The following is a 12144-nucleotide window of genomic DNA, read 5'->3' on the forward strand; positions in this document are numbered from 1 at the left end:
GGATTGCTAAAAATCATTTTAGGTGGACCAAATGAAAAAGGTGTGATTGCTGCAGTTTTGGTTTACAACCATACTTGATCCTTGCGGGAATAATTTATTTATTACTAAATTTATCACTGAGCTTTCCTAGCACTGACTAGTTAGTTCCAAAGTACTTTTTATACAGTAAAGGGATAAATACAGGCCAAATATCAATAGTAGGGCCAGAATGTAGGGAGGACATGTACAGCAGGGTATTCACTGCTAACAAGGAAGTGGTAGACTCCTCCAAATCTAGCCCAGTCTTGCTGTCAATGTAGTCTCAGCAGACTAAGAAAAGTGAGAGTGAGCAACCTGTCCTACATTATTTGTCTACGGCTAGAGGAGTGAATGACCTACTGCAACATTATGGTCACACAACCATAGCGCAGAATTTTGGCACTCTTTAAAACTGGAAAGGCACCACATAACAGTTAAGAGAAAAGATAAACTCTTACTCCCTTCCAGCAGAATTTCCAACACATTTTTCCCACTGCCCTCATGTTAAGCTCTTTATCACTTGTAATACCCTGTTTCCCCAAAAATAAGACTTGCCCTGAAAATAAGCCCTAGCATGATTTTTCAGGATTTTTGGAGTATGCTTGAAATATAAGCCCTACTACATAAATAAGCCCTAGCTGCAGTTCATTAAAAATAGTGTCCAGGCAGCTAAACAAGTAAAAAAAAATACAACAGGATGAATACAGCAGACCTGTCATCAAGGAAAGCTGACATCCCCAAAAGAGGCACACCCCCAAAGGAAAGCAGGGACCCTCTACAGAGTCACACCCCCAAAGGAAAGCAAACAGTCCCAAAAGAATTGGACATTGACTTTAAGGGAGCTATGTGCACAAGATGGCAGTTGTAAACTAGTTCTCCACAACAATAAAGGTTAAAGGGGTTGTCCCATCACAAGGATCCTTTCTATACTGCTTGTTAATGTGAATGTAAGACTTTTCCTAAATACACTGCTTCAGCAAAACTGCTTTGTTTGTCCACTATCTTACTTTATTCATTTTTTTGGGACACATCCCTTGACTTATCTGGTCATAAGTCAAGTGATGTATCAGTCTGCTCTCAGGGGGGAGGGAGGAGGGGCTAACTGCACAGGAGCGAGCCTGGAGGGGGGGTAGTTTACCCTTTGGGGGAAGGGGCCACCAATACAGACCCGACATCCGCTGTAATAGAGAGGCGGATGCCAGGGACGGTTAGACGCCAGCACAGATGCCAGCAACATCGCTATGCTTCTGCCCTGCATGAAGCCAGCAGTGGCAGGAGCGGAATAACAGCATCGCTTCTGCCGCTGCTGGCTTCATGCAGGGCAGAAGCATAGTGATGTTGCTGGCGTCTGTTCCGGCGTGTGTGCATCTGTGCCGGCGTCTACACTCCCCGGCATCCGCCTCTCTATTACAGCGGATGCCGGGTCACATATTCACATATGCATAAGACAAGCGGCAAGATGCCGCTGGCCCTGCGTGCGCCCTCATATACTAATCTAGCCTTCACAATGCGAATACAGACCGGCACCCGCTGTAATAGAGAGAGGCGGATGTCGGGTCTGTATGCTTTGTGAAGGCTAGACTGGTTTATGAGCGGGCACGCAGGGCCAGCGGCATCTCGCCACTTGGCTTTGCATATGTGACCCCGCCCACCAATGATGCAACAAAGCCGGAAGACAGAAGATTTTGCAACAACGAAGACTGGTGAGTATGTGACGTGGGACAACCCTTTTAACTACTAGTTGTGCCAGGCTCTCACACATTCATCAAGTAGTCCTCACTCCTGCGCCTAAGTGTTATGGCTACTTCTGCTCACCAGAGGGAGTCAACTGCTACACTTGACTGCAGCGGCAAGAGACCTGACAGTGACACAACTTTGATAGGAGTGACCATTGGCACTTGCCAACTCTAATTGTCTTTGGGTGTAAGGGGGTCTGGTGAATGGATTTTTTTTTTCATGGAAACAAGAGTCTTTTTTTATAGAGAAACATGGTAGTATTCCCCTTACCTCACTCCTCTCACCTCTCTCGCTCACTGTCTGCAGCAATCTACCCACTACTCACCCACTGACAACATCAATGCATCCCTCCCCACTCTTCCAGCCACCAACTGCAGTATCTCCCTTCTCACCTTTCGTACAGGTAACAGATTTTCTCGACCTACACTACTGGCAGCAGCATTATTTGCTTTCCTAACCCACTGGCAGTGGCATTGTCCCCCTAAACACTGCTATGGGATTTTTCTAGCTTTTTCCTTCTCCCCTCACTAGCAGCAACAAGCTCTGCACAAGTGATAATGGTGGTCTGGACTGCGTGGAGAAGAAAAAGAAAGTGAACACTTACAGTCAGAGATGGCATCTTCTGTGCATCATTGTATGTAACAGATATATGCCTGTGCAATAGAGATGAGCGAACAGTGTTCTATCGAACACATGTTCGATCGGATATCAGGGTGTTCGCCATGTTCGAATCGAATCGAACACCACGTGGTAAAGTGCGCCAAAATTCGATTCCCCTCCCACCTTCCCTGGCGCCTTTTTTGCACCAATAACAGCGCAGGGGAGGTGGGACAGGAACTACGACACTGGGGGCATTGAAAAAAATTGGAAAAAGTCATTGGCTGCCGAAATCAGGTGACCTCCATTTTAGACGAATAGTGGATTTCAAATCCGGGTCATATGAGAATGTGAACTTTGTGACTATGAGACAGGGATAGCTGTACAGGCAGGGATAGCTAGGGATAACCTTTATTTAGGGGGGAATGTTATTAAAAATAACTTTTTGGGGCTCTATCGGGTGTGTAATTGTGATTTTTGTGAGATAAACTTTTTCCCATAGGGATGCATTGGCCAGCGCTGATTGGCCGAATTCCGTACTCTGGCCAATCAGTGCTGGCCAATGCATTCTATTAGCTTGATGAAGCAGAGTGTGCACAAGGGTTCAAGCGCACCCTCGGCTCTGATGTAGCAGAGCCGAGGCTGCACAAGGGTTCAAGCGCACCCTCGGCTCTGATGTAGGAGAGCCGAGGGTGCACTTGAACCCTTGTGCACCCTCAGCTCTGCTACATCAGAGCCGAGGGTGCGCTTGAACCCTTGTGCACACTCTGCTTCATCAAGCTAATAGAATGCATTGGCCAGCGCTGATTGGCCAATGTATTCTATTAGCCTGATGAAGTAGAGCTGAATGTGTGTGCTAAGCACACACATTCAGCTCTACTTCATCGGGCTAATAGAATGCATTGGCCAGCGCTGATTGGCCAGAGTACGGAACTCGACCAATCAGCGCTGGCTCTGCTGGAGGAGGCGGAGTCTAAGATCGCTCCACACCAGTCTCCATTCAGGTCCGACCTTAGACTCCGCCTCCTCCGGCAGAGCCAGCGCTGATTGGCCGAAGGCTGGCCAATGCATTCCTATGCGAATGCAGAGACTTAGCAGTGCTGAGTCAGTTTTGCTCAACTACACATCTGATGCACACTCGGCACTGCTACATCAGATGTAGCAATCTGATGTAGCAGAGCCGAGGGTGCACTAGAACCCCTGTGCAAACTCAGTTCACGCTAATAGAATGCATTGGCCAGCGCTGATTGGCCAATGCATTCTATTAGCCCGATGAAGTAGAGCTGAATGTGTGTGCTAAGCACACACATTCAGCACTGCTTCATCAAGCCAATACAATGCATTAGCCAGTGCTGATTGGCCAGAGTACGGAATTCGGCCAATCAGCGCTGGCTCTGCTGGAGGAGGCGGAGTCTAAGGTCGCTCCACACCAGTCTCCATTCAGGTCCGACCTTAGACTCCGCCTCCTCCGGCAGAGCCAGCGCTGATTGGCCGAAGGCTGGCCAATGCATTCCTATGCGAATGCATACTTAGCAGTGCTGAGTCAGTTTTGCTCAACTACACATCTGATGCACACTCGGCACTGCTACATCAGATGTAGCAATCTGATGTAGCAGAGCCGAGGGTGCACTAGAACCCCTGTGCAAACTCAGTTCACGCTAATAGAATGCATTGGCCAGCGCTGATTGGCCAATGCATTCTATTAGCCCGATGAAGTAGAGCTGAATGTGTGTGCTAAGCACACACATTCAGCACTGCTTCATCAAGCCAATACAATGCATTAGCCAGTGCTGATTGGCCAGAGTACGGAATTCGGCCAATCAGCGCTGGCTCTGCTGGAGGAGGCGGAGTCTAAGGTCGGACCTGAATGGAGACTGGTGTGGAGCGATCTTAGACTCCGCCTCCTCCAGCAGAGCCAGCGCTGATTGGTCGAGTTCCGTACTCTGGCCAATCAGCGCTGGCCAATGCATTCTATTAGCCCGATGAAGTAGAGCTGAATGTGTGTGCTTAGCACACACATTCAGCTCTACTTCATCAGGCTAATAGAATACATTGGCCAATCAGCGCTGGCCAATGCATTCTATTAGCTTGATGAAGCAGAGTGTGCACAAGGGTTCAAGCGCACCCTCGGCTCTGATGTAGCAGAGCTGAGGGTGCACAAGGGTTCAAGTGCACCCTCGGCTCTCCTACATCAGAGCCGAGGGTGCGCTTGAACCCTTGTGCACACTCTGCTTCATCAAGCTAATAGAATGCATTGGCCAGCACTGATTGGCCAGAGTACGGAATTCGGCCAATCAGCGCTGGCCAATGCATTCTATTAGCCCGATGAAGTAGAGCTGAATGTGTGTGCTAAGCACACACATTCAGCACTGCTTCATCACGCCAATACAATGCATTAGCCAGTGCTGATTGGCCAGAGTACGGAATTCGGCCAATCAGCGCTGGCTCTGCTGGAGGAGGCGGAGTCTAAGATCGCTCCACACCAGTCTCCATTCAGGTCCGACCTTAGACTCCGCCTCCTCCAGCAGAGCCAGCGCTGATTGGTCGAGTTCCGTACTCTGGCCAATCAGCGCTGGCCAATGCATTCTATTAGCCCGATGAAGTAGAGCTGAATGTGTGTGCTTAGCACACACATTCAGCTCTACTTCATCGGGCTAATAGAATGCATTGGCCAGCGCTGATTGGCCGAATTCCGTACTCTGGCCAATCAGCACTGGCTAATGCATTGTATTGGCTTGATGAAGCAGTGCTGAATGTGTGTGCTTAGCACACACATTCAGCTCTACTTCATCGGGCTAATAGAATGCATTGGCCAATCAGCGCTGGCCAATGCATTCTATTAGCGTGAACTGAGTTTGCACAGGGGTTCTAGTGCACCCTCGGCTCTGCTACATCAGATTGCTACATCTGATGTAGCAGTGCCGAGTGTGCATCAGATGTGTAGTTGAGCAAAACTGACTCAGCACTGCTAAGTCTGCATTCGCATAGGAATGCATTGGCCAGCCTTCGGCCAATCAGCGCTGGCTCTGCCGGAGGAGGCGGAGTCTAAGGTCGGACCTGAATGGAGACTGGTGTGGAGCGACCTTAGACTCCGCCTCCTCCAGCAGAGCCAGCGCTGATTGGCCGAATTCCGTACTCTGGCCAATCAGCACTGGCTAATGCATTGTATTGGCTTGATGAAGCAGTGCTGAATGTGTGTGCTTAGCACACACATTCAGCTCTACTTCATCGGGCTAATAGAATGCATTGGCCAGCGCTGATTGGCCGAATTCCGTACTCTGGCCAATCAGCACTGGCTAATGCATTGTATTGGCTTGATGAAGCAGTGCTGAATGTGTGTGCTTAGCACACACATTCAGCTCTACTTCATCGGGCTAATAGAATGCATTGGCCAATCAGCGCTGGCCAATGCATTCTATTAGCGTGAACTGAGTTTGCACAGGGGTTCTAGTGCACCCTCGGCTCTGCTACATCAGATTGCTACATCTGATGTAGCAGTGCCGAGTGTGCATCAGATGTGTAGTTGAGCAAAACTGACTCAGCACTGCTAAGTCTGCATTCGCATAGGAATGCATTGGCCAGCCTTCGGCCAATCAGCGCTGGCTCTGCCGGAGGAGGCGGAGTCTAAGGTCGGACCTGAATGGAGACTGGTGTGGAGCTATCTTAGACTCCGCCTCCTCCAGCAGAGCCAGCGCTGATTGGTCGAGTTCCGTACTCTGGCCAATCAGCACTGGCCAATGCATTTCTATGGGGAAAAGTTAGCTTGCGAAAATCGCAAACTGACAGGGATTTCCATGAAATAAAGTGACTTTTATGCCCCCAGACATGCTTCCCCTGCTGTCCCAGTGTCATTCCAGGGTGTTGGTATCATTTCCTGGGGTGTCATAGTGGACTTGGTGACCCTCCAGACACGAATTTGGGTTTCCCCCTTAACGAGTTTATGTTCCCCATAGACTATAATGGGGTTCGAAACCCATTCGAACACTCGAACAGTGAGCGGCTGTTCGAATCGAATTTCGAACCTCGAACATTTTAGTGTTCGCTCATCTCTACTGTGCAATACAGCATTCACTTGTGTACTTTGCGTACTGCCTTTGTAGAACTTCACCTGTTATTTGACCTTAAGTAGTCACTGTATAACAGTGTTATTCGTTATATTGGTATTCAAGATTAGTAATTGCCAGTTTCTATAGGGGCTAGTTTCTACATGGAAATGCATTTGTTGTCCTCCACTTAACAATATACTAGAATGCCTCTATCTCCACAGATCATGTGCAAATGCACATATACACAGGCTAGCTCCTATAAAATAGTGCATGTGCTGAAATGTTATGTCAAATTTAGGACAACACATGCATGTCTACAGATTAACATGTACAGAAAATGGTTCTGAAATTAGACTTTTTGGTGAGCTACATAAAAAGATTTAAAATCTTAGGAAACCACTATCAGATTGATGAATTCAATCACGGCCTAGGAATTTTGCAAACAATTTGAATAGACTAAAAATTATTATTACTAATAATAATAATAATAATAATAATAATAATAATCTTACCAAACCACTGATATACTATAGCATCAGTCAGACTTGTTAGAGAACTCTGGGAAAACAAAAAGATATAAAATGTAAGTAAGTATTAAGAATGTATGTTATGTATGAATCAGAAGCAAATTAAACAATAAATTGCGCTTATATAAATGAACATACCTGGTAGTATGCATATAATTCACCTTCTATCTAGAAAGAAAACGTAACATTTCATCAGTAGATAGCCAACTTAATTTTTTATTTATTTATTTATTTTTTAATTTAGTAGTACTATAATGGTAAATAAATAGATAATAGAAATGTGCTGAAAACATATTATGGGATATCTACACACATTCACAAAAAAAAAAAAACACCAAGAAGGAGTTGTTTGACTCAAATGAAACTTTATACGTGTGAATGTAATGATGCTACATATAAGCAATTACAATATTAGGGTGCAACAGCATTCCATCGCGACATTCTGCTCCGGATTAGGCCCGAATGAATGGTCCTAATAGGGAGGGAGTCTTGCAATGCGGACGCCTAATCTGCGGCAAAATAGGACATGTCTCTTCTTTTTTCTGCTACAAGCTAGCGGAAAAAAGAAGCGAGCGGCTCCCCCAGATCATCACACTAGAAGTTGCACCACCTCCATACTCAGACCCATGCCTCTTTGGATTATACAGTTTCAGACTGTAAAAGTCTAGGTTTCTTGTTTACAGCACCACTGTCAACAAAGGCAACAATGGCTGGGAAGTTCTAGACACTAGCACCAAATCTTCTTCTACTAAGCACCTGGAAATTGTCCACACAGAGTTGGGATGTGCAATGAAGGTGTCACCTGTGTCTGGATGGTGGAAAAGGAAATTGTGGGAGCTGTTTCTGGTTGCTGGCACATCACATGCTCCCCTCTTGTGATGGTCTGCTGGGCCTTCTAAAGCATGTTCACCATGTATGGTGCCCTCATATAACACCTGCTCTCAAAACCTCTGAAAAGCTAGGTCAGAGCAGACTAGATTGACCATCCTGCTTCTCTCAGTCCAATTATGTGTCCCCTCTCAATATGTCAACTTGGCAGAATATCTTCAAGTGAATTTAAGAGTCATGTATAGCAGTCAACAAACGCTCACCAAGATTTACACTGCCTAAAAGTAGTTTTTTTGATAGGCCAACAAGGGAAGCACTTTTAGCCCTCTTGTGGCAAAACCCAGTGTGTTCACTATTATTGAAACTTTATGATTTATTCCTGCTGCTGATGCCCCAACAGTTATTCTCCTGTCTTTAATATTGTGAGTATCTGCTAACCAAATTCTGAGACATCTGCTCACATGAAATGCTGAAAGAAATCCTCATACATATATTAACTACATGTCCTCTAAGGATAAGTCTACAGCTGACTGATTATTAAAGATTTTCCTCTGTGGAAATGAGGGAAGAAAATTTGCAAAGTATACAATAGAGCATACATTAGTTATACAACAGGGCCCCTGTACAGAACAGCATTTGGAGATTTTGCCTAGCACTGCTCCAGATTGTTAATCATACAGCAAAGTTTTTATACCTCTCCAGAACATCCCTGGATGGCAAAATGGTCCTATTTATATGGACGTGTGATATTAGTGTATGCTATAAATACTCACTGTGTTTGCTGTTATGTCATTTCTGCCTCCCAGAGCCATGGCACTTTTATCAACCACCTGCAAACCCACCAAAGAGTGAGATTCTTTTACGCTGATTGATAAGGACACATTTTCTGATGGTTCTGCCTTGTTTTTACTCCAGGATAAAGTCACCTAGATAAAAAAATAAATACATCATACAAACCAAAGGACACATGAACAATAATAAAAAAAAATTTCAAAGAAAAAAAATATTGTACCTGGTTTCTTACTGTAGTCTTGACAGAAAAAACTTGAGAGGTATTGCACACAATATCACCAAAGCTACCATTAATGTTCAGGTAATACACTAGTAGTTGAGCAGTAGGAGTCCAGGAGTAGTCAGGAGTCAGACTAAATGTGGTTTTGTTCTTTCCGGTAGACACAATCATCCCTTTGGCCATAACCTAAAGTACAAAAAGAAAATATGTTGCAAAAGGCATTTTAGTGTGTTAGTACATGCTTGTAGGCACATAAAGCTCAGAGGACACTGCACAATCAGTGTTTCGGACTTTTAATACACTGGGTGTAACATCTTTGCCTGTTTTGGTCTCTGCACCACCGTCTGCTCACATGCTGCGGCGCAGGAGGCGTGTGCAGTTTGCTAACTTGCTTAGAGTTTTTGGTTGCATTGTCTGAACACTGTCCTATTCCTTCACCTTGTTAATTTATTTTTCCACCACACCCGTCTCCTTCACCTTCATTTCCCTCTGCTCCTCTAAGAGTTAAATTTTGTTTTGCCCTGTGATTGACAGCCTGCCTTTCTATCAGGTACAGGGCGGGTTCTTCCTCCCTATTTATTCTTGGCTCACATTCACATTGTTGCTTGCTATTGCCTTGTGTGTGCTGGCTTTTTCTCTTGCTCTTTATTTGTGTATTCTCATTCTTGACCTCTGGCTTTCCCTATTGACTACTCTTTTGGATATCGATTTTGACAGTGCATTACTTGACTGTTACCAAACCCTTGGCTAGCTGACCTCCCTTTGTTGTTCTTTGTCTTGTCTGCGTTTTGTGTTTCACATACATAGGAAGGGATCGTCTCCAAGTTGCCGCCTATTACATAGAATAGGACTAGGCAAGAAGGTAGGGACAGTGGGGGGCTTCAGCTTAGGACTCACTTTCTCTTGTGTCCCTTCCCAGGGTTTCCAGCAGCTACTGGGGAATTGCTGTTCCTATTGCAATTCCCTTACACTGGGACAGAATTCCAATTAATTTCCTCTAAAAGACTGTCCTTCAAGTTGTGCACACATTTATTATGTGTTTCAAGCTATAGCCCCACATTGCATAAATGCTGTTAGCCTGTTGCAGAAAGGCACCAGAGAAAGTCCTGCATTTTACAGTCCCAGAAATGGGAATGAGACTCTTTGCAGAAAAAAAGAATTGTGTAAAAGCTGTTTTGAAAAAAATAGCATGTCAATTTTATCTGGGGAATCACAAGAGGTAAACTCAGCAAAAACTCTATGAAAAATGAGGGAAAATCGCAATGTGTTTTCGCTAAGTTTTTTAGCTGCAATTTATGTCAGGCATAAATTGACACTTTTTTCATGCTTGGTTGGCAAGCAGGAGTGAGACTTGGCTTCAAGGTGTCTTGGTGGTTTTTTTCTTGAATTTGTATGCTCGATAAAAACAGTGGATCTTCCAAAGAGCAGAGAAGGAAAACAGGTAGGCTACCAGTAAAATGTTAAACGAGAAAGAGCCCTAACAGATCATTACAACATGGTTAGAATATTTTATACCTGTCCTTTCAACTTAAAGACTAGCATAGTATGTGCATAGGTCTTATGCAGCAAGGGCACGCTCTAAGCCATTTATGAGACTAGCCAAGTAAGGGCTTGTGCACACTGAGTTAATGCGAGCATATTTTAGCATAATACACATGTATAGAATACACATGTAAAAATAACACTCCCATTGGCTTCAATACACATGTAAAAGATTTCATAGAAGTCAATGGGAGTGTTATTTTTACACTTGTATTCTATACACGTGTATTATGCTAAAATACGCTTGCGTTAACTCCATGTGTACGAGCCCTGAGGCTAAGGCCCCAAAAAATTGTTGTGGGAAAAACTATGGCAACACATCAAGGTTTTACCCACAGCTCTTTACACAGAACATCCATAGGTATAATTGATATGCTGCGATTTCCAAAAATGCAACGGTTTTGGAATGCACAATGTTCCCACTGCGCGTATTGTTCCATAAGGTGTGTCTAGTGAATCACATCCACCCAGCAGTGACTTTAAACCTCTGACTTTTTCCACGCCACATGGGGCCTCATCCTTAAATGGGCCATCTATATAAGAAAGAACATAAATTTTAGATTGGTGGGAGTATGACAGCTAGGACCCCCGAATATCAACTATATTTGCTTGTCAGCACAAGCTTTGCAGTTCTTCATACATATGAATGGGACAACCACAGCACTACTCACCACAGTATTAATTAAAAGTGCCACAACTGAACACACCAGCTGGCACTGACACATGGAAACAACTGATCTGTGGTGTTCCCTGCAGTGCGACTATTATCAATCTAAAATTGATTCTTCTCTCAGTTTTAAAAATTGTTGAAAATACCAGTCTTCATAAATCCCTCCCAATATTTTTACATTCTGTAATGTGTGCTAAAAGCAAGATGATATGCCACTGGGGATCTAGGGTTCAATATCTGATATTCAAGAACCTTAACTTACCACATAATAAATATCTTGTACTTTTGGGAACGTTTTAACTTGTACATTGAATGGTACCCCAATCTGCACGATAAAAATAGAAATATTATATCAAAGCCATATGAGTTTATATTATTATGTGTCATTCTAACTACATTTTCAAATATGACATATACATTTTACTGAAAAATGGGAAAAGTAAGAAAATTGTAAAATATAATGTTAAAGAACTATAGTTTCATCTCCACTCACGCAGAGTTGCTTTCTATATATTAGTCTATGAAGAACAGAGGTGGAATAGGAAAGACACTGTATATAATTTCTGCTTCTACTCTCTGCTAGTTTGTACACTTTTAACAATGCTATGTTTGTAGATAAGAAGCTACTAGTAAACAGAATGAGGCAAAAAAAATCTATTTACTAGCCAGCAGGAGAATCACACTTCACCCCTCCTTTCTCCATAGAGCAGGTGAAAAGCTTCATACGTTGAAAAGGAAATAGATCTCCTTAATTGGAAATATTACCAATTATTTTCACCTTTTATTCATTCATGAAAAGTTGTTTATAACTGGAGGTTTGCTTTGAAGGGAACCATTTAATACTGAATTTCTATGCAAATCCTCCTAGAACTATTTCAAGCACACGGGCAAAGGAAAAACAGGTAATTTAAGAGCATCAAGAGTTCATGACTTAAATTACCTTTAAAACGGTCTCGGATATTTGCAGCTGGATAGAAGGACTTGTCCCATATGAGCTGTCAAAGCGGAAATATTCAATAGTGTTCTGGTAATTCACCTATAGCGGAAGTACAACTTTAATAATTACTAATATTTGCATATTTTAGTGAGAGAAAAGGAAAAATATAGCAAGATATACAAAGGAGATATTCTGAATAGTACTTTTAGATGTTTTCACATGTGCAGAAA

General features: G+C 43.7%; 1 protein-coding gene across 1 annotated transcript in view; it reads right to left on the minus strand.

Annotated features, from left to right (window-relative positions):
- LOC142197767 (CD109 antigen-like) overlaps positions 1-12144 on the minus strand; it is a 93304-nt gene that overhangs the window by 53527 nt on the left and 27633 nt on the right. Inside the window, exons 12-17 of the mRNA XM_075268313.1 lie at positions 11918-12013; positions 11240-11302; positions 8766-8951; positions 8527-8679; positions 7064-7093; positions 6911-6956 (exon numbers count right to left, since the gene is read on the minus strand). Of these exons, the coding sequence (XP_075124414.1) occupies positions 6911-6956; positions 7064-7093; positions 8527-8679; positions 8766-8951; positions 11240-11302; positions 11918-12013 (574 nt within the window). The remainder of the gene's footprint in view (positions 1-6910; positions 6957-7063; positions 7094-8526; positions 8680-8765; positions 8952-11239; positions 11303-11917; positions 12014-12144) is intronic.

The sequence above is a fragment of the Leptodactylus fuscus genome, chromosome 3 (assembly GCF_031893055.1).
Source record: "Leptodactylus fuscus isolate aLepFus1 chromosome 3, aLepFus1.hap2, whole genome shotgun sequence".
In the NCBI taxonomy this organism is placed as follows: Eukaryota; Metazoa; Chordata; class Amphibia; order Anura; family Leptodactylidae; genus Leptodactylus; species Leptodactylus fuscus.